The sequence below is a fragment of the Monopterus albus genome, unplaced genomic scaffold (assembly GCF_001952655.1).
Source record: "Monopterus albus unplaced genomic scaffold, M_albus_1.0 scaffold9.1, whole genome shotgun sequence".
Lineage (NCBI taxonomy): Eukaryota > Metazoa > Chordata > Actinopteri > Synbranchiformes > Synbranchidae > Monopterus > Monopterus albus.
The window spans coordinates 2,444,972-2,469,272 of NW_018127889.1; the positions used below are offsets into that span (position 1 = coordinate 2,444,972).

General features: G+C 39.8%; 2 protein-coding genes across 3 annotated transcripts in view; both read left to right on the top strand.

The window, feature by feature from the left end:
• Positions 1 to 7,811, top strand: part of ak9 (adenylate kinase 9) — a 14,204-nt gene extending 6,393 nt beyond the window's left edge. Inside the window, exons 20-37 of the mRNA XM_020587880.1 lie at positions 5 to 128; positions 260 to 463; positions 549 to 812; positions 947 to 1,068; positions 1,550 to 1,769; positions 1,882 to 1,950; positions 2,037 to 2,237; positions 2,410 to 2,628; positions 2,762 to 2,978; positions 3,114 to 3,315; positions 3,410 to 3,556; positions 3,704 to 3,921; positions 4,837 to 5,033; positions 5,285 to 5,454; positions 6,343 to 6,441; positions 6,552 to 6,654; positions 6,779 to 6,893; positions 7,057 to 7,811. Coding sequence (XP_020443536.1) covers positions 5 to 128; positions 260 to 463; positions 549 to 812; positions 947 to 1,068; positions 1,550 to 1,769; positions 1,882 to 1,950; positions 2,037 to 2,237; positions 2,410 to 2,628; positions 2,762 to 2,978; positions 3,114 to 3,315; positions 3,410 to 3,556; positions 3,704 to 3,921; positions 4,837 to 5,033; positions 5,285 to 5,454; positions 6,343 to 6,441; positions 6,552 to 6,654; positions 6,779 to 6,893; positions 7,057 to 7,265 — 3,100 coding nt within the window. The 3' untranslated portion in view covers positions 7,266 to 7,811. The remainder of the gene's footprint in view (positions 1 to 4; positions 129 to 259; positions 464 to 548; positions 813 to 946; positions 1,069 to 1,549; positions 1,770 to 1,881; positions 1,951 to 2,036; positions 2,238 to 2,409; positions 2,629 to 2,761; positions 2,979 to 3,113; positions 3,316 to 3,409; positions 3,557 to 3,703; positions 3,922 to 4,836; positions 5,034 to 5,284; positions 5,455 to 6,342; positions 6,442 to 6,551; positions 6,655 to 6,778; positions 6,894 to 7,056) is intronic.
• A 350-nt stretch (positions 7,812 to 8,161) lies between these two features.
• On the top strand, positions 8,162 to 20,586 carry LOC109954210 (structural maintenance of chromosomes protein 6). 2 transcript variants are annotated; one of them, XM_020589608.1, is made up of 27 exons: positions 8,162 to 8,539; positions 10,378 to 10,508; positions 10,692 to 10,827; positions 11,310 to 11,415; positions 11,707 to 11,843; positions 12,255 to 12,316; positions 12,434 to 12,514; positions 12,623 to 12,724; positions 12,877 to 12,996; positions 13,158 to 13,256; positions 13,461 to 13,607; positions 13,944 to 14,032; positions 14,158 to 14,322; positions 14,620 to 14,798; positions 15,203 to 15,398; positions 15,705 to 15,819; positions 16,101 to 16,261; positions 16,451 to 16,586; positions 16,695 to 16,775; positions 17,024 to 17,194; positions 17,554 to 17,691; positions 18,921 to 19,066; positions 19,190 to 19,315; positions 19,524 to 19,629; positions 19,730 to 19,882; positions 20,054 to 20,151; positions 20,373 to 20,586. In XM_020589608.1, exons 2-27 carry the CDS (start codon positions 10,395 to 10,397, stop codon positions 20,464 to 20,466), a joined length of 3,258 nt encoding a protein of 1,085 aa, XP_020445264.1. In that variant the 5' UTR covers positions 8,162 to 8,539; positions 10,378 to 10,394; the 3' UTR covers positions 20,467 to 20,586. The 2 variants fall into 2 exon arrangements, with proteins under 2 accessions (XP_020445264.1, XP_020445272.1); XM_020589616.1 differs by lacking the exon at positions 8,162 to 8,539 and adding an exon at positions 9,852 to 9,986.
• Positions 20,587 to 24,301: the final 3,715 nt, after the last annotated feature.

Here is a 24,301-nt window from a genome sequence, read left to right on the forward strand (position 1 = left end):
TCAGGTACGTGTCCTGGGAGCTGTCGGCGTTGGACCTGGACGAGCAGACAGAGGATACTGAGGCCTTAGCAGAGTTGGAGAGAGTCAAGGAAGGCAGCAGTGACAATGTATCAGAAGAGGAGGATGAAGTCAGTAAACACAAAAGTCTTTTCAGTGAAAAGCCCCATTCAGTGATTTTTTTTTTAATGTTAAAAATGAAAAGTTTATAATCCTAATCATCTATTGACAAATAAGTGTTTCTTGCTCTCAATGACACCAGGGGGACAAAACAGCCAAGGCATTTTTAGGCGATACCTCTCATTTCTGCCCTGTGGCCTTAAAAAACCGCAACACCCTGTGCCCCTGTACGGATAAAACTGCAGCTAAGTACAGAGAGAAGACCTACTACTTCTCCAGCTTAGAAGCCAGAGACTCCTTCCTTCAAAATCCTGAACAGTTTGTTGCACAAACTGAGCCTCTCAAGGTACAAGCTGACATGAGGGGAAAGAACAAGTCATAGTAAAATGAAGATATACCCATAACACATTTCTTGTCTTCTTTTATCCAAGCCTCCCGCCCTGCGGATCTGTACGCTTGGCACCCGAGGGTCAGGCAAGACCACTCATGGTGAGTGGCTCGCTCAGCAGCTTGGCCTCTTCCATATTCAGTTCAGGGAGCAGCTCCAAATGCTCATCATGGCCAAGACAAATAAGCGGGTGCCCTGTGCTGATGAGGTAGAGTCTTCTGAGGAGACTTCTGAGGACTTGATAAAAGAAGCCTTGGGGGAGGAAGAGGAGATGGGGGGTACCTCTGTTGGCATGAATGACATGGAGGTCAGCTTTGATAAACTTTTTCTACTGCAAGTTTTCCTGCATCATGCTGTCACAATTTAGTGTGAAATTGCTGTTGATGAATTCTGGTCAAATTTAATTTTTTGACAGAATATTTTGTGCATTTGTGTCTACAGCAGGAAATCATACTGACTAATGAGGAAAGGGCCATCAAAGCTTACCTCTCTGATGGAGATCCACTTAGTCCACAGATCCTGGATAATGTGGTCGCACCATACTGGATACAAGAACCATACAGGTAATTTCGCATACATGCAAAAACACACACTTCCTGCTCCTGCATTTATTCTAAAGAAAGGAAAAGTTTGACATTTTGTGAAGTGCACTTATTTGCTTTCTTGCTGAGTATTAGATGAGAAGATTGTTACCACTCATATCTCTGGCTATCGGGGGCAAACACCTACCCTGTTTTTGTCTAAAAGGCAACAGTTAGCTGGCTCTTGGAGACAGCTTCATATTTAATGTACAGATACAAGAAAAGTATCAATCTTCTCATCTAACTTTGCAATAAAATATTTTTTTCCCCAAAAAATCAAACTTAAAAAAATACATTTCTAAATGTCTCATCCTTTTCTACTTCTTCCATTTCCTAAAAACCTAGTCTCACATACAGACCATGATACATATACACTTTCATATACATTTTACACTTTTTTTTTACCTATACTCCTATGCATTTTATGGAACATATATTCTAACCTTTACATGGTACCTTGTAGGTCCACAGGTTTTATTTTAGAGGGCTTCCCACATCACCCCGATGAGGTTCAGTACATGGTGCAGCAACAGCTTTACCCTGATGTTGTGGTAATCATGACAGTGGATGTCACAGATGTTCAGAAGCGTCTGTTGCCAAAATACTTGGAGAACTGGCGGGAGCGTCGCAATCACCGCGAAGCACAACTAAACCTCCTTCGTGAAATACGCAAGAAAAACCGGGTAAGCAAGTTGGTAGTATACATTTTGTTTTGAAGAGCTAGTCGTGCTGTCTGCCCCGAGATAGATGCAGATGTGTGAATATCTGGCACAGTTACTCTGATGTCTGATACAGGAGGAGAACATTGTCAGAAGACGGACTGAACTTATGGCAGAAAAGGGTATTAATACAGCCAAAACAAAGGTTAGCACTCTCATCATAACCACTATCATCCCCTAACAACCACTGAATAACCCCATTCTTCTATTCTTTATCACCTAATTGAGCAGTTTGGTTACCATGAGAATGAGGATGAGCATACAGACAACATAAGGGATGAAATAGAGGTAGTGCTGGAGCAAGAGTATCCTCTGGAAGAGGACAACGAAGGCACGGAGAAGCACGAGATGGAGGATGCAGCTACTGAAAGGCTGGAGATGGAGATAGAAGAGCGTTTTGTGACAGATGAAAACAACCTTGTTACTATGACGGTACAAAGACACACAAACCCATTACAGCACTTAAAGCTAAACAGGTTTTTTTTATTGTTACACCCTTATAATTTTTACTACAATTTCATGTTTAGGAAAATCTCTCCACTGTAAAGCAACACTACTTATGTTGATACAGTATATATACTGCTTTGTGCTTTTTTATGTTCAGGACCTCATAAGTGAGCAAAACATACCCAAAGTGTCAGTCAGTGCATCTCGCAAGCTGCGGATCGTGCGGCATCAGTTGCTTCAGAAAATCCAGCCTTTGTTGAGCAACAGGGATTCACTTTTCCAAAACTGCCAACCTGTCCCATACAGCTTGGCATATAAGCTTCTGCTGTCCTCTTACAAGTTCCACAGTGCCTTTGGCTGCTGGGATCCCATAAAGGTAGGCATAATTTAAGAATGGCCTCATCATGGATAGGACAAAGCCTTAAGAATACTAAAAGTTATTTAAAATACAAGAGCAGTTTGCCTTTGCCGGCATGTTATACAGCATGTTCAATTTCCCCCCTCTACAGCGATACAAAGAGAGAGACTTAGTCCAGCCTCTGCAGTGGCCGCTTAACACCACATATCCCTTAATCTTCCATCAGTATATTTACTTCTTCACATCTAAAGAGAACCGCGACACATTTATCCTCAATCCGTTGAAGTACCTTAGGCAGCCAAAGCCTACCCCAACCCTCCCTGTTAAAATGGCCGTCACTGGACCACCCAAATCTGGAAAAACCACCGGTAGGATTCAAGACAACTGAAACATAAGCCCATTCATAATTGTTGCTTGTTTTACATTTTGTCAAATATTTATCTCACCGCTTTAATTTCATTTTTTTTTTCTCTTAATTTCTTTTGGTTTGCTTTTACCTCCAGTGGCACAGATGTTTGCTCAGAAATATGGCTTGGCACGGCTGTCCATTGGTGGTGTTATACGTATGGTGCTTAACACTCAGGAGCACACTAATCTGGCTGTTCAAGTAAAAAATCATCTCTCCCAGGGCCTCATTGTGCCTGATGAACTGGCCATTCACTGTCTGGAGGTGGCGCTAATGAGCTCAGTCTGCAGCACTCAGGGGTAAGACAGGTGGTGCCATGTTTATATGTTTACAGTTGTTAAAATTCAGGTCTTGAAAAGAAAATATATATGCAGTAACTTTTTGGCATTCCAGATATGTTTTGGATGGTTTTCCAATGACACTTAAGCAGGCAGAACTGATGAAAGCTCATAGCATCATCCCAAAGATACTAATTGAACTGGAACTGGACACAGCGGAGGTGCTGAAGAGAGGACTTGTTGACAAGATGAAGCCCAACAAGTCAGAACACACATTAAAACAAACTATAAATACATGTTTTTGCTGAAATATACCATATCAAATCTGAGAGCCGTTTAAAATCACAAACCTCCCGGCATGAAAAGATGTTGTCCATGTCCTGTTCCCACTTTCTCGTCCACTGTGTAGGCCTCATCTAATGTGCGACAGCTCGGAGATCCTCCATATTCGCAATTCCTGTTACAAGCAGGAGGTGGTGCATGTGAGGAAACACTTTCAACAACAGTATCAGAACTGGATCTTGCTTGATGGGTTAAAGAACACATGGTGGATCTATGATAGCATTATAAAGGAGGTCAGCATCAGCATGAACTATATCCGCAGTTACCTTGAGAGGACATGGAATGGTAAGTACTAGAAGCTTATCCAGGCATCAGACCAGCAAGGCTTTCTACGTCTGAATCATGTCAAATACTGCATGTGTTAGGTTTCAGGCAGGGAAGGACCCAAAATGCAGACACAAACTCTGGTTCCAGTAGTTTAACAATCTTTATTCAAAAATAAGAAACTAAAGTAGACTCTGGTTCCAGTAGTTTAACAATCAAAAATAAGAAACTAAAGTACTGGGTGCTCTACCTGACAAGACAGAACTCAAGATTAATAAAATGGTCAGGGAGCCAAGAACTAAATTCTGGTATCAAACTCAGAATGACAAACATACAGAATCTAAAACCAAGGAAGTAGAACATCAAACTTACAAGCATCCAGAAACATAAAGTGAAGGCAAAGGAAACAACCAGGTGTGGAGAGCAAGGAGAGAGCACAGGAGACAGAAACAATTGAAGCATGGAGATCAGATGAGCCAGCAACCAGACTGAGGGAAGGGAGGAGGATATAAAAACAGGAAACCAGGTGGTACCAAGCAGCAGGTGGAAGCAATGAACAGAACTTGTGCACTGGAGTGAAGCTGGGGCAGGTGATGTGACATAGTACAGGAAACTAACCAAAATAAAAGCACAAAACAGGAAGCAGGACACAATCCACAATAGTATGCATTGAAAACTTTAATTCAGCTTATGCACTGAATTTGAAAAAGTGCACCGACATATGCAGCTTGCAATAGTATGCATTGAAAACTTTCATTCAGGTTATGCACTGAATCTGAAAAAGTGCACCGACATATGCAGCTTTAGGAATAAAACAAAAACAAAGCAAAACAGTAGACATATTAATTTAAGAAGACATTAAAAGGTGATCATTGTTAGATTACTCATAAGGTGACAAATTTTACTTCCTCCTCTTAATACAATTTCACTTTACAGGGCAAGCGGCCTGTATCAGCAGACTGTGCATTACACCAAAGGAGCTGCAGAATCGGCTTGGAGAGTTTGGCCAGTACTGCCCTGTCTGCCTGGCCCTTTATTATCACCTGGTGGACTGCTCAGAAACTGCAGTCTTAACATATGCCGCTGAGTACAGGGGACAGTATTATAAGATGTGTGGCAAAGATCATTTAGAGGTCAGATTAGTAGTGATATGCTTGACATTTTCTCACAGATCAAGATCACATCACATGTAACTACCCAGTTATTTTCATTTTTTTTATGTCATACAATTAAATAGTTAAGGACAAAGGAAACACAAAATTTTTCCAATGATAAAAATAAAGTCAATTTTTTCAAAATAACAGTTATACTTGTATCTGAACTTAATAGTACATTTAACATTAAACAAACCTTTTAACATTTAATTCTTGCTCTCCAACCATAGACATTCCTGACCACTCCAGATGAATTTGTGACTCCTAGCTGCCCACACCAACTCCCACAACCCCATCTACTGCCAAGGAAGCTCACTCAGATTCAGGTGAAGGACAGGTTCCCACAGCAAGTTGAGATGAAGGGCTTCTGTTCTGTTACTTACTTGGATGGAAATCAGAGGTACTGTGCAGAACATCATATTTGTCTTGTAATATTTTTTATTTATCTTAGTTTCCTGTTTCACAGAAAGGGTTAATTTGGAGCTATACAGTATTAGCAACAAAATAAGTTATATTATAGAGTGTGTTTTTTCCAACATGCTATTTTTTCTCTGATAAATTTTAATAGAAACAAAAACTTTGTCTCATATCAGTCTGTGTGTTTAGATTTATGACTGTGATTAAGTGATTAATGAATTCAAAAGTACACCATCTCATTTGTGGGACACTTTGGCCTTTTGGTCTGTACCAGACTTGGTCTTCATACAGTCTTGACAAGTTATACATGATTTCAAAGCTCTAAGTTGCTTGATTCCATCTTTGCAAAGCATTTTAGGATCCTCATATCACTGCAACAGCTGTTTTTCACTTTGCAGAAGGTCAGCACGCACAAGTTGGTCTTTACCTTCTTGGTCATTTATGAGGAATACACATGTCTAAGTGCTAAAAAACTCCAAAATTATCACTGAAAACAATAAGTAGTTCTTTTACTTACTGTATCAGTTTTGGTAAATGTTACTTATCAGTTAACCAGTTATAGTAAAGTGGCTCTTGGCTCTTTTCACAAGATTCTACATAAAATGCATTTTCAAAGTACACAAAGTAAACAAGGCAAACAATAATGAGACAAAACTATTAAAAACAAGCATTCAGAAAACTGTTGGGTCAACAACATCTGCAGCTCACAGAATTTCACACTACAAGCCAACACATGATACATACATGATACATGATTTTTGTTGTGAGTTGGGCTATGCAATTAAAATTGAACTGAATTGAACATAAATTTTATGTGTCAGATCTTTTCATATTGTCCTCAACTATATACACCATAATTGATCGTTCATAGGTATGAAGCCCTGGTTCCAGGAAAGCCCGAATACGCTGTTGAATACAGAGAACGGATCTACATATTTGAGTCAAAGCAGAAACAGGACAAGTTTTTGAGGTGTGGAGCTGTGCATGTTTCAGAAATATTTGTCAGCTACTTATGTTTTCTTTGAACAAGGGTTATTGGTCTATTCAGTGAAGCTTGGTGTATTTATATTATCGATGAAGGATTCCTGAAGCCTACTGGGACCAGAAGCTGCCCAATAAAGTTCCTCCTCTTCGTGAGCCTGTACCTCTCACCTCCCTTCCAACATTAGGCTACTTGGAACAGGTCAGACATGTTCAAATATACTGTACATGAAAAATATTTAATAGCCCTGTTATCAGAGATTTTTATCAACATCAAATGTTTGCCTGAAATATTTGCTTTGTTTTGAGTCAAGTCTATTTTTTAGGGTGTGGCAGTAGCAGTCATCAAAGCCATGACAGCTGTTGGCTGTCTCAAACCGAAGTATCCCTTCCTCAGTATAGAAAGATCAGCGCTCCTCTATCTGGCCTTCTATCTTAAAGGTAAACAATATGTTGAGTATGCCTTAGGTCAAAGTAAAATAGTATGTCTCAATTGCTTAAATAAATAAGGATGGTGATAAGGATGTTACATTAAGTGCTGTTTTGTTTACTGTTGCTCCAGTAAAACTTTTATCAAACGAAAAAAAATCTTATATTCTTACAGCTTTCAACCACAAAAGCACAGACTACACTCGGCAGAAGTACAAAAAGAAGCTGGCTTTGTTTGAAGAGAACTGTACGCTCATACCCTATCTGAGCTCAATAATGAGAGGGAACTACAAGCCTCCCAATGAATGTCCCATTGACTTTGAGTTCAAACTGAACAGGTTTCTTGCCTTGGAAGACTTGCCAGGAGCCAGTGGTGTGCTGTAGGTATGTCTGTTGTGCAATTTTACTACAGCTGGTTACTACATTAATTTAGTGTGATTGTGTGTAAAAGGCTTTTGAAATACATTTTAAATGTTACCTGCGTTAAGAATTTATTAAAGATATCTGTAACAAAGCATAATCAGAGCTGGTAACAATTATTGTGTTCCGTTTATGTTTAACCTTTACATGTCAGAAATCGTTCGCACACTGAAGTGAGCGAGCGGTAGAGACTGCAGTGCTGCCTACTTGGCGACTTTCCAAATCCTCTTAGCGACTTTTTTTGTCAAAAGCGACAAATCTAGCGACTTTTTCAGGTGTTACTGGAGACTTTTCTGGTGTTTTGGAGACTGACGTGAAAGCACGTATCACTCTGCATTTACTGTCCTCAACGTGCAGCAGGTGCCTCCGTGAGCCCCTCCTCCGTCCGAAAACTTTCACAGTAGCCTCGCGCAGCAGTTCCAGCTGCAGTCAGAGCAGAGACCCACTCCGCCCCGCGGCAAGACTACTAACGAATCGCGCATGCGCAAAGCCGCCGCTGAGCCCGGATAAAAGAGGGTGAATTGATTAAATTTGATATTCTAGCATTTACCAATACAGGACAAAATTGATTTATGTAATGTGGGTCTAGACAAAGTATTAAAGTCATGAAGTTATGGCCTATTTAAATAGCAAAATATAAAAAAAAAGCAGACCAAGAATCAACAGAAGAAAGTTCATTTGTAGTACTAAACATATTTAGGGTGTTTTTAGTCACTTTGTCTCTCCCACGTCACGTTATTCCTATCTCCTACAGCGTCCATTACAATTACATGCAAATAGAATTTTATGAAAATTAGGCGATGGCGTCATTTAACGACTTCTAGGACAGCCAATAGCTACTTCCTTACTGAGGAGTTGGCAACACTGGGGAGAGAGGCAGACCCAGGTAGCAAACTTCGGTGCAAGCTGTGGTTTATTATTAACAGTGTCGTGTTCAGACAAAATAAGTACGTGGATAATGAATGACAGGAGTGACCGGGTGTCGACCAGCAGCAGGAGGTGAACATAGGTGAGGTGGGCCGAGCTGCGTCGCGGGGTCACTCCTGGGCTGGTCGGTGGGTGATGGTGGCTGCAGGAAAAAACACAGAGAGGCGTTGGAACTGGCAAACGAACTGGTGACTGTGCATCGACCTGTCTGGGAGGGTAGAGTGGAGCCAAAGTCCAGAGGAAACAGTCAGTGTAGAGAATAGGAGCTGGCTAGAAGAGGAAAACGAATGGAAGTCCGCGGGATTAAACAGGTACTCGATTAATTTGTTTGCTTTGGTCCGAATCAGTTAACGAGTTCTGCAAACATGTAGCAATGTCTCCTTGGTTCGGTTTCGTTTCACACAGAAAAATCCAAAGCGCACAAAAACACGTCACGTAAAACAACGCGAGAACGTTCCCTCCGATTATTGGTCAGATGTGTCTGCCGCCAGAACAGAAAAAAGTAAATAAAGGGAAGAAAGTCCACGTTTCTGTGACGAGAGAGGATGGAGGTCAACACACGCGGGTTGGGCCTCGCCCTGGTTATTTTGTATTACGTTGCTTGCATTTACCACTTAAACCAAGTCGTACAGTTTGCCCACGATTCATCCTGGCGCATGTTTTGGGTGACAGGAAATAAAATCTACCCATAATCCAATGCCCTCAAATCATGTGGTTCACGGCCTTTGGTCCCGTTTGGTTCGGTACGCGTTCTCACCAGGAGGACCGCACCAGAGTTCGCTAGATGATGCGGATCGAGACCACCTCATTTTGGGGGTCTCGGTGCGGTTGTTTTGGTGCGCACTCGAGCGCGATTACCGTGTTCACACCAGACAAAACGAACCGCACCAAGAAGAAAAACGAACTCTAGTTCGATTCAATCGAACTAAACGCTGTAGGTGTGAAAGCACAAGACAAACAACGAAATAATAATCTATGTAGAGGACGAAAAGAATAGCCTGAGAACGAACTGGCAAGTGAGTGAGAGGTGAGCTGGGTTTATAAGGGTAAACTAATGAAGTGCAGCTGGTGAAAATCAAGGGGTGAGGCGCAGGTGTACATGATCAGCAATCAGAGGCTAAAAGAGAGAGACAGAGTGAGGAAGGTGAGAGAGGCCAGTGTGGCCGGGCAAACCTGGCATTGTCACTCTTAGAGAAACTGCACTTTGCTTTTCATACATTGCATTTTACATTAAAATTAAGCAAAGGTGTTTCTTAAAATTAAGTGTGAAATAAAAGACACAAGTAAATGAATGGGGATGGGCAACTGCAATATACAATGTATAGCGTACAGTATATGCTTTGAATCAAGAAGTGCAGTGGGCAAATAAGTGAGATTTCTAAGAGTTCATATATATTATAGAGAAGATTTCCTGCTATGTGTCTTTATACGTATGAGTAACCTATAAAGAGAATTGCTATGTTTAAGTTTTTAGGTGTGTGGATGGATGACAAAAAACAAATACTCATATAAATAAAATAGTCATTAAGTATGAAAAGGTAAATAATACTTGTTGTAGTTTAGTGGGGAGTTATTAAGCGATGGTAAAATTATCTACCTTGAGTTATAGATGTTTGGTGTGTAGATCAACTTTTGATTAAGAAACCGCAAACAATCTCCGTCTAATCGCTCATAAACCTAAAGTCTAATCTCGCGAGATTTCTCAGGAAGTGTGAGCGCGAATTCGACAAGTACTTGGGCGATTCGCCACCATCGGAGGTAAGCAGTCAAAGCTATCATATCGGTCTTTGCACACTGTTATAACCATTTTAAACAAACCACAAATACTTATCTGCTATTTGGCTGGATGGTTGTTAACTTGCTTTCTGTTTAGCATGTAGCGTTAATTAGCCAGCTAAGATAGTTCTGTAACGGCGCTAACTTGATGCAACCGTTGTCATCATTGTCAATGTTTAATTTTGAATCACTGTATTGCTTTACGGTTGTCGAAAGACGTTCGCTACGCAATTTAACAAAGCCAAAAAATGGGGAGATCGTGTGTTAGGTGGAGAATGAGAGTCGCTAGTATTTAAAGTTCAACAGCTTGGATCTAATGTTGAGCTAGCAGCACCAGTATATGTTTTGTTTCACTTTCGTTTCTCACCCAAAGTGGTAAGGTTGGCAAGGATGTCCAAAAGGAAAAGCAGCGCTATCAATGGCAACCCCCCAAAACGGATCAAACCCGTAGCAGAGGATAGCAGTGTTGACAGTGATCAGGATGATCCTTTACCCGGTAACCAGGTATGTACTTTCCCTGTCATGCTGTAAAATATGTTCCTTCCAGGCTTCCGTTATACAATGTTTTGGTTACCCCCAACTTAATTGTTTGTTTTTAACCGATTCTCTGAAAATATTGAAAAAGATAAGTGCGGAGTAAATGTATTACTTTTGCATTATGTATTGACTTGAGTAACTTATTTTTAGGTGCAGTGTTCTGGTGAGGGAGTGGGTGATGCAGGGATTGTTGAAAGCATCACATTGAAGAACTTTATGTGCCACTCTCTCCTCGGCCCGTTTGCTTTTGGTCCCAATGTCAACTTTGTCGTTGGCAACAACGGAAGTAAGTGTAACCATGTAACCAGTGTGGACTTTCCAGAAAAAAAAGAATCAGCAAAGTGTTTGGTCTTTGAAATGAAATTAAGAAACATCACTATTTCTCAATCAAAAAAAAACAAAAAACAAATTTAGTGAAAATCTATATCTGACTTCTTATTTTGTGTGTCACAGTGCAATCACAGTGATAGAACATGGATTTTCACAGAAAGGAATGACAGGCAGATAAGAACAAGTGTATAAGTAAAGGGGAATAGAGAGGTGAGGAGCACTTTGCAGGAGATTTTCTCTGTGCCATGTGTTTTGCTTAAGCAATAAAGGGATCAGTACTGCTAAGACCTTTGGTCTGGATCCTCTGCCTATATATCTGGTACTAATTTGCCATGATCTGTGTGTTCTTGTGAGTTTGTCTTATCTCCAATGTAGTTATTTTGTATTTAATTTTCTATAATCTTGTTTCCTTCTGTGCACAAACTGCTTGTGTGACAGGTGGAAAGAGCGCTGTCCTGACTGCCCTCATAGTTGCCTTAGGCGGGAAAGCACAGGCCACAAACAGAGGATCATCCCTCAAGGGTTTTGTGAAAGAAGGAGAAAGGTAGACATTATTTTTCTCATGATCTGTTTTATGTTGTAGTTCAAGGGCCTGTCAGTTTAGGCAAAAATTCATACAATGTCATGTGGCTGCTTCTGCCCACAAGCAGGACCTTACAAAAATTCTAGTGGAAATGAATCTTTGATTAAGATTTCTTTGCTTACTAGCACTAATCTTGAGAATGCATCAAGTATCTCATGTCTTTTCTGTTCCATCATAAATGTGAAATGTGCAAAGTGTCACATCAAGTTACATCACTTTCAGTAATATTAATGTGTCACTCCATTACCTCAGCTCAGCTGATGTATCGGTCACCCTGCGGAACAAAGGACGGGATGCCTATAAACCTGAGGTGTATGGTACAGCCATCACTATAGACCTGAGAATAACACGTGAGGGGATGAGAACCTATAAACTGAAAAGCAGATCAGGTAAAGACCATGAGGGGTTATGGATTTCTTATTGTAAGTATTTATGTCAGTAAGCTGCCACAGCTTGTATATTTCATTTTGGTTTATTTGTTTCACAATTACAAAACCACTAAAAGGTAAGAGTAAAACATAAAATGAGTGCACAGGGCTTAAAGTTCTCTGGTACTGCCAGCAGCAGTTTGTCACTGTGTTTCATTTTCATTCTTTAATACTGACAAGCATTACACTTTGGCTCTAGCAAGTGTGACCCACCCCCCAGTCAACATTTCAGACATAGATAATTTCCTTCCTTTAAGCCCTGAGTATAATACAAAGCTTTGCATTATTAGTATGTAATTGCAAGTCTTCTTTAGCTGCATGTTTAATTCTCCTACCATCAAGGATTCATAACCATTTTTTCTGCTCTTTTAGGTCAGATTGTCTCAACCAAAAAGGAAGAGCTCATTGCTATCCTGGACAATTTTAATATTCAGGTATGAGCTATGCAAATACAAAACTTCATTGTAACAAATTTGAATCCTGAGAGATAAACCAGTGCTGCTGTGCTGGTGACAAGGAGTCATTACTAGTGTGTTTCCCCCCCCCCAAAGGTCAACAATCCTGTGTCAGTTCTCACTCAAGAAATGAGCAAATACTTCTTACATTCCAAAGGAGAGGGGGACAAGTATAAGGTTTGTTTAGATACATTTTGTGACTACAATACATAAATGAGAAACTTGTATCTGTTCTTGTAAACTTTGTGACACACTGTGATTTTTTATTTTTTATAACTTGCTCAGTTTTTTATGAAAGCCACACAACTGGAACAGATGAGAGAGGACTTTGTCTACATCAAAACCACAAAGCATGTCACAGAGGATAAAGTTGGCCAGCACAGTGAAGTAAGAGCTAGTCTGCCATCCAGTTCAGTACGGTCGACAATATGCCATGAATCAATTTTTAGGTTTCATTGTGGATAGAACTTCACTGTGGATAATCCTTGAACTAGTCAGCTGTGGTAGTTTGATATGACCATGTATATTGGCTGTTACAGTGCTTAAAAGACTTGAAGCGAAAGTACCATGAGAAAGAGGACCGTTACAAGAGCCTGGCATCACTTGATGAAATGCATACCAAACTGGAGGAGTTACGGAAGCAAATGGCTTGGGCTTTGGTGAGATGTTTTTCTCAGTTTGACCTTTCAAACACTTTTCCTTCTGCTCATCCATCCCAGTGTGGCAGGATTAGTGTAATGGGTACTTGCACTAACCATTAACTTAAGATAAGATCCCTCATCCCAGTGTTAATGACTAAAAGTGTGTTTAATTTCTACAGGTGATGGAGCTGGAGAAGGAGTTAGAGCCAATGAAGCAGAAGCTGCAGATAGACAGAAAGTCTACAGAGAAATATGATGAGAAGGTGGAGGAATGGAAGGTATAATATTTCTGTAGTATTCACCTTTTTTAATCTCATTATGACAAATTCACTTTTTTATGCCCGGCATGAAGTTTGTACTAGGAATGAAATAATTACGACTTCTGTTTGCTCACACAACACCTTTACACTTGTCCATGTCCCCTTCTGTCCACTAGCATTTAATCCCCTGCTTCTCTGATGCATTTTTATATGATCACATAGAACAAAGTCGAGCAGGCTGAGATGAAGTACAGGCAGATCCAGGAACAGTTGGAAGGGATCACGCAGCAAGTCCATGAGCTCCAACCGAAATGTGCTGAGCTCAAGGCAGAGGCCCAGAGATGTAATACTAATCTCAAGTCCAGTGAGGTCAGGTTCTTATGATTTGTCTGTCATATTCCATATCTGTAGTATAGCTTTACTTTTTATTTCCTTACTTGATAATGCAAAATTGCAATTACAGTTTGTAACATGTTCTTCCTTTGAGTAATGCTGGTCAGATAACACTCATATTTTTGAGTGAAAATGTCTACACTGGAAAAAGCTATGATTATCCTAACTTTTGCATCAGCACTAGCACATGCCATCAAAATAGATTTCCTGCTTCTTCATCTTGTCAGATATAGGGTAGTCTAAGACAGCTGTTTAAAGTCACTGTTAAATCACTGCGATGCTTGCTGTTCTTCATTTATGTGTGCACTCTAGGTCACTGTCCACAGATGCAACGCTAACCTCAAAGACTTGCAAAGAGACAAAGCTCAGCTGTCCTTAAGAATAAATGATCTTAAGCTGAGGTACAACCTCATTTTATTTTCATGTCTCTTATGTGTTGCATTCAATCTACCTTCATTTTATGTTGACTCCCATGTGCTTTTTGTCTTTCCCGTAATTTTTCTTATCACCTTTTTCTTCCCTGTAGCATCAGTCAGACAACAGGAGTAGAGAGTCAAGCCAGGGCAGAGCGTATGGAGCAGATAAAGGCTGAGCTGGAGAGCCTGAGTCACCAGACTTCTACTCTGTGCCAGCAGATTGACCAGTATCAGAACGCCTCCAGTCGTGTTAAGGAAGAGCAAGAAAAGATGAGGTCAGGAAATAGAAATGAGTCATACATCAATCATACATCTAAGGAAAGGTTGATGGGTGGACAAACCCAAATTAGAAATGGCACTGATGTCCTTATGTAGATAATTAGCTCCCTGTCAGCCATTAAATTGAGTTTAATGGCTGACAGGGAGCAAATTATCGGCAAAGTAAGAATTTCATTGTACAGTGAAACACGTTTCATTACTGTGCATATGACAAATAAACACTTTGACCTTGACCAATTACACAAATTAGTAATAGCCACTGACATAAGACGTGAACCTGCTTCTGTTTTCAGGAGAGAGCATATCACACTCCAGAATACTCTTGCTGCCAGCAAAAGGGACCTGCGGAATATGGAGAGCAGTCGCACCAATCGACTGCGGCGTTTTGGAGAGCACATGCCCGCACTCCTCAACGCCATCGAGGAAGCTCACAGAAGGGGTGAATTCAAGCACAAACCCAGAGGACCTCTAGGTAAGGCTTGATGCCCAGGTGTGAAACTTCAAGTGACATGTTTAGTACCCAGGCTTTTACTCTTTTTCAGTCCTTTGAATCACAATTTACACAATCACTCTACCATGATTTTACGCCTTGTTTTTTTTTTTTAAAGAAGAAACACTAGTAATGAAACAGTCAAGATGGCAAAATGATGTAAATATACAGTTGTATCAATAAGAATATTGTTCACTTATTTTAAACTATACTGAAGACTGAGAGCAACGAAATTTATGGTGGTGGGAGAGATGTGTTCTTCCTTCTTTGGGCACCTACGTTTGACCAGGTTTAAAATCCCAGATAATGTCACTTTGTCTTTCTGAAAGTGACAGAAATGTCCCTATAACTGGCCTTTTCTTCTTGTATTTCCTTCCCTTCTGCAGGTCACCTTATTAACCTGAGGGACCCAGAGATGGCTCTTGCTGTAGAGGTATGTCTTAAAGGCCAGCTGCAGGCCTTCATCTGTGACAATCATGATGATGAGAGGGTGCTGCAGGGCCTCATGGCCAGAGTGCTCCAACGCAGACCTACCATCATTACCAGCCAGTTCCTTCCATATGTTCATGATACAAGAAGGAGGTAAGGACATGTCTGTTATTTACAAAACATCTGTTAAAAGCTTGTTTCTGGTTTAGTAGTACATTGGCTGGGAATCAAAAATATCAGGCTTAAAGGTTTCCTCCTTCACAGACTTTGTTCTTTGTTTTAATTTTGCTGTGGCTCTTGTCATTAGAAAGTAGATTTCATGTATTAACCTGATATGAATTTAAGGTAGCCATAGGTGAATCTGTGATAAATTTATTTTACATGGAATATTAGTTTACCAGTGCAAGAATATCTAAAGACTTTTAATCCCAAATGTTTTTGGTTTGTCTTTTGTATCAGGGCTGTGAATCACCCTCAATACCCCTCTGTGCTTCAAGCTCTAGAAATTGAGGACCCAGTTGTGGCCAACTGCCTAATTGATCAAAGGGGTATAGAGTGCATTCTGCTCATTAAGGTAACAAGCAGGTTCATCACAAAAGAAGTCCTAGTAACATTACTAACACTGCTATGTTTCCATGTGTTTGAAGCTGATGTGAAGTGTCTGCCAAGGCCAGTTAGATGTGTCTGTAATGTTGTACTATGGCATAACACAAACAGATGCTGGGGCATGTAAAACTAATTTAGTGTTTTGATGGGTTGGGTTTAAAAGATTCAAATGTTACTGCTGTAGCTGTAACACACCATTGTAGTGTTCAGATGGTGTGGTGTTATTCCAAGGTTTTTGTGTGTGTACAGAATCGCACTGAGGCTCGAAGGGTGATGCAGGGCGCACGCCCCCCTCAAAACTGTGCCCAGGCCTTCTCTGTTGAAGGAGATCAGATCTTCACTAACCGTGTTTACACTGCCGACCAGAATAGAGCCAACTTCCTCTCAAGAGATGTTGAGGAGGAGATCAGGTGTGTGTGAATGGATGTTAACATGCAACTAGACTCAACTTTACCTGACTACTCTGCCAGAACTTCACTGCCTTTAGTCACCAGGGGATTTCAGGGTAGTGTTTGTATAAACCTGTACTCTTGTCTTTTGTCTCCCCTACCTTCTACCTTTCTGTCTCTGTTCTCTCGGTTCCTCTTTTTTCCTCTCAGGCACTTGACGAGGGAGATAGAGAACAATCAAGCTCAGGAAGCACGCTTCCAGCAGCAGATGACAAGGTTAGATGAAGAAATCAGACAGAATGAAACGCTACTGAGAAGAGCCCAAAGGGAGCAGAAGACTGCCGAGGTAACCATTTTACCTCTTAGAAATCAGGGTTAATCTCTTTCTGACCCCAGGATATTATGAAATGATCAGACTGTGAAGTAGCTGATAAAGTTTGCATATTTGTTGTAGGAAAATGCCAGAAAACTACAAAGGGAGCTGACAGACCTACAGAATGTGGAAGAGCCTCAATCAGAGGACCTCAAGCCCCTGGTTTGTACAGAACCCCTTCAATATAGTGCAATAGATAGAGGTTATTCACATGACTGCACCTGTCAGCTCAGTAGATTAGAGGATATATGGCACAAGTTGTTACACATCAAATATATGATCTCCATAGAAGCCAGTAGTATTTTGTTAGGATCAGCAAGCAGAGACACTCGTTTTAATGTGCCGCTGCTAAAATGTTACAAAAAATTCTTGAGTAATAGTGATTTGTTGCTGTCATCACTTCACCACAGGAGGAGGATCTTGAGGAGATTGTTACTAAGATCTCATCCAAGCGTGCCGAGTACGATAACGCCCGAACTCAGATGGCTGAACTCAAGGCCTCCTATGAGAAGGCAGAGCAGGAGTACAAGCAGCACAAAGAGCGGATCAGCACCATTGCTGAGGAAGCCGATCCAGTCAAGGTAATAATGTTGACAGAGTCGGGCTGAAACATGTCCACTTACTGGGATAAAAGACACATTTAGATTAACTCTCTTGGCCTTTATTACATTCAATTAGATCTCCTGTCTTTTGCTGTGAGGGAGTTACAAAAAGCTTCTTTTAAATTTGCATTGACTTAAGATTAAAATAATTAATAACAATTTTAGTTGAGGTAAAATGATCTATTTGAAGAAGATATTAATTGTGCCCAAAAGTCATTGTATCCCTTTGGTGATTATTCTGAGCAGTTTGTCTTGCCCACAGCAGAAACCAGCTCCAGGCTAATTGGCGTAGTGAACGTGGTTATTTGTTGTATGCTTGTCCTTTTGTCCTACTACAGGAGGAGCTGAATAAGACTGACCAGGACCTGATGAAATGCAAGCATCATAAGAAACACTATGAGGAGAAGCGCAGTGCCCATCTCCAGACCATCCAGGCTCTGGAAACTAACGTGACAAGCAAGGAGCAGGCAATTGAGGTAAACCATGCAGAGATATGAGGGGTGACAGAGGGGCTCATCACAACACAAGACAGATTTTATTTCCTTTTGCTATTTAAACCTGAGGAGAATGGCCTTACTTTTAGTGGAAGTAGTAGAGATCAGAGATAAATGTTCACAACATTTCACACCCCTTCACCTAATCAGTGTTAATTTTATTATTGAAAACTATGACAAAAAATATTGATTGGCGACCTGTTTTTCAGGACGAAAACTAAATAAAAAGTAACATTTCATAAGAAGAACTATGGTGAAATGTTTTAGTTTTCAACAGTGAATAAAAAGTAAAGGATAATGTCAAAGATGGACAAATGAACATGAAGTAATTTAACAACCTGCCACGTTTGTGGAATCACAAACCGTAGGTACTGATCAATAAAACTGTTTCCTCCACCAGCCAAAATATCTCTTGTTCAGGAGCTGAATTATCCGCTTAATGTGTTTAACTACTGTTTTACATTCGGTAACATTCTGTCTCTGGCGTTAGCGTTTCCTGAAAGAAACAGGTTTATGAATCATATTCATCTACAATCCAGAGAATTACACACAAAAACTGCTGGGACACACTAGGAAAGTGCAGCAGCACACTAATGACAGGGTAGGATAATTAAACATGAAACACTGTGGATCTAGATGTAACATAAAAGATGATTTATAGTTGCCTGCCCATATTATTCCTAGAACTGACTGATAGCAGCACACAAGATGTCCAACTGAAAGGAACGTTCGCTGCAGAGATCTCACTGTTTTAATGTAACAAATGTGAGCAAGTCCAACATCTGCAGAGCAGAGGGACGCTGTGTGAATAAAGCACCGTTTTCCACAAACCTCACAAAATATGAGAACAATACGTGTAACCATGGTAATTGTACACAACCAGGATGGAGAAGATACACAGTAGATATTAAAAATGCTGTTTAAAAATTATGAAAATTACGGTTTTATTGTAAAACTAACAAAAATCAAAAGACAAACTAAATCAAATTTGGGTGTTAAAATTAACAGTGCACCTAACACTCAGCACGTTCAGCGATTCAGTATCCAGACAAATTGGTGATGTGAACATTATGTAACCTTGAAGCCAAGTTTATCTACTATGCATAATATTATGCCAATGTTTTGATTAAAGGATAAGACCGGTCATTTTCTATATTAACAGTAGCAATCTTCATCTGTCCACATTTATGACTTGTCACCCCGCGGTTCAGACGTCTGTGGCCAAGGCTACAGAGATCAGTTCAGAGCGGCTGGAAGTCCGTCGGACAGCCAGGAGTCTGGACAGCGAGATCAACCGTCTCAAGGTTAAGATCACTACCCAGCAGGAACAACAGGGGGACCGTGAGGAGGTGGTGAGGTATGTTACTTTGACCTCTGGGCTAAATAATGGTAATACAACTGGCAGGTAGTGCAGTAACTAAGGTATAGTTAAATTTTCCTGGCACTGACATTGGTTTGACATGTCTTTCCCCACATTAAGGCAGTACCAGGAGGCGCTGGGAAATTACAAAAGCATGGCACAGCAGGTGAAGAATCTCAACACCTTCATCAGATGTCTGGAAACCGTTATGACTGAGAGACTCCAAGTTTATGCAGAGCTCAGGAGGCAAGTGGTGAACTACAGCTATTGGTGCACCTTTCACAGCATCTGAGGAGAAAATGTAAAATGAAAAGACTTGAATGTAGCATCAGTTCCCTGTGAAACACTCGACCTTTGCCGTGGCTAGATTTTATTGCTTTTCTTCTCATTCTTTTTCCATCCCCTTCTTTCAATCTTTCCCCCCCATTCTTCTCTGTATCTCTTGTTGTCTTAGGTTCCTCTCAGCCCGCTGTAAATACTACTTTAACAGCATGCTGGCCCAGAGAGGCTACACTGGAAGTATGACGTTTGACCACAAGAATGAAACCCTCTCCATTTCAGTAAGAACATTTAATTCATATGTCAAATAATACACCAGCCTCCCACAGCAGATATCCCCTGCACAAAACTGACTTAGACTCCTTATCCTCTCCACTGTAGGTGCAGCCAGGACAAGGAAACAAGGCTGACTTGAGTGACATGCGCTCTCTGTCCGGGGGCGAGCGCTCCTTCTCAACTGTTTGCTTTGTTCTCTCTCTTTGGGCCATCACAGAGGCCCCTTTCCGCTGCCTTGACGAGTTTGATGTTTACATGGTAACAAGAGACAGCTTTTATTGATATTGTTAAGTCTAGATGGTGAACTGAAATCATTTCTAGTCATAGTTGCAATTACCGTAGGTATTATAGCTTGACTTAAACCATACAGTCACTTTTAGCCTGATTTATCAAAACATAACATGAATCTTTGTTGTTTTGTTCAATTAGGACATGGTGAACAGAAGGATATCAATGGACATGATGCTGAAAGTGGCTGATGGTCAGCGCTACAGACAGTTCATTTTCCTCACACCGCAAAGCATGGGGTAATAATCCAGCATCCTTTTGTTGTATATCAAAGCAGTTTGACCACCTAGACACAGATTACTGGTATAGTGACTGTATATTAACTTAGTAAATACATTCTGATGGACTGATCCATTCAGGAGTAAAGGTAATGTCATTTTTAGTCCGCTGCTTGGGTTCCACTTAACCTCAGAGACACCCACACTGTCATCATTGTTGCTTTTCTATTCTGCTTTTTCAGTAACCTTCCAGTGAGCAAAATCATCAGAATCCTCCGTCTGAAAGATCCAGACCGGGGCCAAAACAACACAGAAAGAAATGAAAATGATGACTAGTAATGTCGCTAGCCTAGTTTAACGTGGAGACACTGGAACAGGCCACAGCAAGGATGGTTAAAGTTCTGTTATTATTAATTATTATTATCATTGATATACATAAAAGCATCGTGAAAGAGACAATGCAGTATTGGCGTTTTTTTTTGTTTTTGTTTTTGTTTTAATGTATGAAAACAAACAGATTGGTGACAAATGAAAGAAAAACCTGAATAAATGAGCGGTCTCTTCACAATGCCCATCCACAGGGCACAAGAGGTCACTGAATGGTTTGATGAGAAGGAAAATGATTGGAGTCATACGTTATGCAAATGTCAACCCAGCTGAACACCTATGGGAGATTTTTGGAGCACTGTGTTAGACAGCATCTCCACCGCCATCATCAAAACACTAAATGAGGGAATATCTTTTGGAAGACTGGTGTTCATCCCTCCAGTAGAGTTCAGAGATGTGGAGAATCAATGCCAAGGCAAACTGCAGCTGTTCTAGTGGCACATGGTGACCCTACAATCTACTAAGACACTTTATGTGGGTTTTTTTAATGTGTGACTGTATTTACTGATAAATTACTATACAACTGATACAAAGGTGCAGTTTTTAAGGAAATTGCTTATGGATGGACTGTTACCCTTTTTGTTATTCCTCTTAATTTGCCACCTGTCTCTACTTCAGTATTTAATAAAGACTCCAGTGGAGAGTTTTTTCACTTCTGAATTGTGGAATAGTTTCTTTTTGAGCTGATATCAACTCAACATTGCTAGTTTCCAGCATTATGTCAGATAAGGTTGTTAAAACAAAGCATGATGTTTCTTTTGTTTTGTGTTGATGAAACTGCTAACTTGCTAATGATTCAGGGTGTTTTTCTTTTTTACCACAGTGTGACAGGACACAAACGTAATGTTTGTTTTTCATCAGTTATACTGATGATGCAATTGATAAGTCTTGAGACCTGTTGGGGTCAGGAGGAAGGATTTGCATCTTTAAGGGCTCTCTGCCAAATCCCCCAGACAAGGCGGTCCAACGGAATGTACTTCCACTCATGCACAAAACATCTGTTGACAACATCCTTGACCCGAGGAAAGGGGTATAGTTTGATTCTCTCCCTTTATCTGCAGCAACAATTAGACAACATGAAGCCTAAGTCTCTTCCATCCAGGTTGTTTGACAGAAATTTAGCGGCAGCATCAGGTGAGACTCGAGCTGCAAAATATCAAAGACATGTGGACTCCGTGGATCCCTCAGAGGATCTGGATCAGTCTGCCTACAGTGAGCAAGTGGCAAACTACAACAGACAAAACAAAAAGCACCACAGAGAAATACAGTTTTCCTTTCTGCCAGAGAGGTATGAACCATTACTGGATGATGAGGAACAACTCAAGGCAAAAGAGAAGAAGAAAAGGAAGAAAGAAAAGTACAAGAAAGTAAGAAAGGTTGGTGTTCTTTTTTGATGTTTTAAATACTGAAAACACTGGGTATTCTTTTGTTACAGTAGTAGTTTAATTCATTTCATAACTTTGTAGCTTTTGTGGGGGTAAATTAAATTTTTTTTTGTGTGTGGACTGTTTTTGTACTCTGTGTCCTGTGGTGGTACTCCATAATCAACCCAAACGCTCCATTAAATCAGGCTTAGGCTTGTGATTATTGAGGTAATCACTTGTTGGAAAAATATTTGGACAGCTGAATTCTTCATTGTGAATTGTTCAGCACTCACCAAAATGAATTATGTATGATCAGATTTTATCCCAGCAGAGATTAAGTGACACTATTATCAAATTAATATTACAGATGTATTTTTTATGGTACTGTTTATATACTATTTTATATTATAATAGTGCAGTAATATACTCAGCTTCCAAACAGATGCCTACCACATGTACAGTGTACACCTTTGTAGTACATAGAGGAAATAGGGTTGTTTTTGAAAAGAAAACCATAAAAAAGGTTTTGGTGGTACTGTTAAACTTTTTTTTTTATACTTGAAAATATTTAATATTACTTTATTATAACTTGTTTAATAACTTTATTATAACCTTTACTCTACAAATCATATATCATAAAATAATATGTACTGCATATGGTTCTTTTTTTTTTACTGTTACTGCATGGTCTCAGTTTTGCTCAATAGTTAGACTGAGTTCCTGTATCCGCTTCAGCTGGTCAGCCCTTTTCCTGCTCAAAGGTACAGGAACCAATAGTGTTCATGCCTCCTTGTTTATATTTTAGGCAGGAAAACAGACCAAGCCTCTCCTCCCGCTGTGCTATTGTTCTAAGACACCACATATGCAGTTTTTCGTTAAAAGCTTTTGGTTCAGCTCATGTCCGGATCCAATTCGTAACTCACCGGTAAAGCTTTGTAACACTGTCTATAATTTGAATAATGTGGGAATAAAAGCTATTACAATCTGATTGTGCAGGAGTTTTGCAAGGAAAAAAAAGTGCAGCTTGGACTCAGCCTTTATCAAGATTAATTTACCTTTGCATCTTGCACTAAATTATTGTACAGATTTAGAATAATGTGGGTTGTTGTATTGTTAAAATCTACAATCTGTGACTGTCTTTCAGAATATTGGCAAGGCCCTGCGCTGCACTTGGAAATGTGTCATGCTTGGCCTGTACAACTTTGCCCTTGGCTACTCTACTCCAATGACAGTGGCAGCTACTTTTGCCCCTGACTTTCACCCAGCCAGAAACCAAGATCTGAGCTGAGACACAGCGATCTCCTGCAGTTTCATAATGAATTGAACACAAAAGACTTTTGATGTTTATGTTTCCATATTTAAAATGACACTTTTTTGTTTTTCTTTTCCAGACATTTTAATCAAAAATTTATTTCACATTTATTGTAGTATAAGCAAATCAGTTTTAAAGTTGTTTCTTTGTAAAATAAGCATTTTTCAAAAAAGACATTTTGACACAGTAGGAAAAGCTCAGATGTTAGTGATAAGAACAATTACTAACAATGATATATTCAACCATCTTTAATTTCATTATATACACCTGTAACCCCTGAGCTGATATAACTACCTGTTAATTTTGAAATCTTCATGTCTTGTTTTGGTTGTAATCTGTGGTGATAATATTTGCTCTGTCCCAAAAAAACAGATTTGCAGAAATGTGATAAAATTAGATGGAGTGTCTCTGAAATTGCTCATTGCATGCAACCTGTTTCATTACTCTCCATAAGTACTTATGAACTCAGAATCATATATTTAGATACAGAAAGCATATGTGCCTTTTTTTCACAGGTGGACTGTTTTGGTTATTGTAAACAATCTAAAGCAACCAGCCTGCAATTGCAGTTGGTCAAAATTCCAAGCAGTTTTAAACATTTTTTTAACAACAAATTTAAGCAGAACAATGAAATAGTAAACATTATGCATGCATTCAGAAGGATAACATGGGAATGTGGCAGACACAACAGGATGGGAATGACAGGAATATTTACTGTCATGATATTTCTAAATTGGAGTGTAATAAAATATGAAATGTGCAACAGCTTTTTACAAAATGCTCTTATTTAGCATTTCTGCATAAAGGTGTTTTTCTGCCACTTTTGATAACGGACCACAAAGATGCCCTAATGACTTACACAAGATTGGCAAGAAGTTGAGTGTTTTCAACTTGATATGAATTACAGGTGTCACCTATCTGGGTTTGAGAAGGAAAGGATCAAACGTATTTTTTCCAGTATATTTTGAACTGATTTAGAGTTCTTTAGCATGGGCACTTGGGAGACAATAGATAAAATGTTATTTCATTCAGATATAGTCACAATATAAAATGGTCAAATTATATAAAAAGTGTATATATAGCATATAATTTAAATAATAAGCATCAG

Coding starts and splice junctions, on each gene's coding strand:
- LOC109954210 (XM_020589608.1), top strand. CDS start 10,395: ATGTCCAAAAGGAAAAGCAGCGCTATCAATGGCAACCCCCCAAAACGG. Junction 14,799..15,202: donor CAAACCCAGAGGACCTCTAG/GTAAGGCTTGAT, acceptor TCCCTTCTGCAG/GTCACCTTATTAACCTGAGG. Junction 15,820..16,100: donor AGTGCATTCTGCTCATTAAG/GTAACAAGCAGG, acceptor GTGTGTGTACAG/AATCGCACTGAGGCTCGAAG.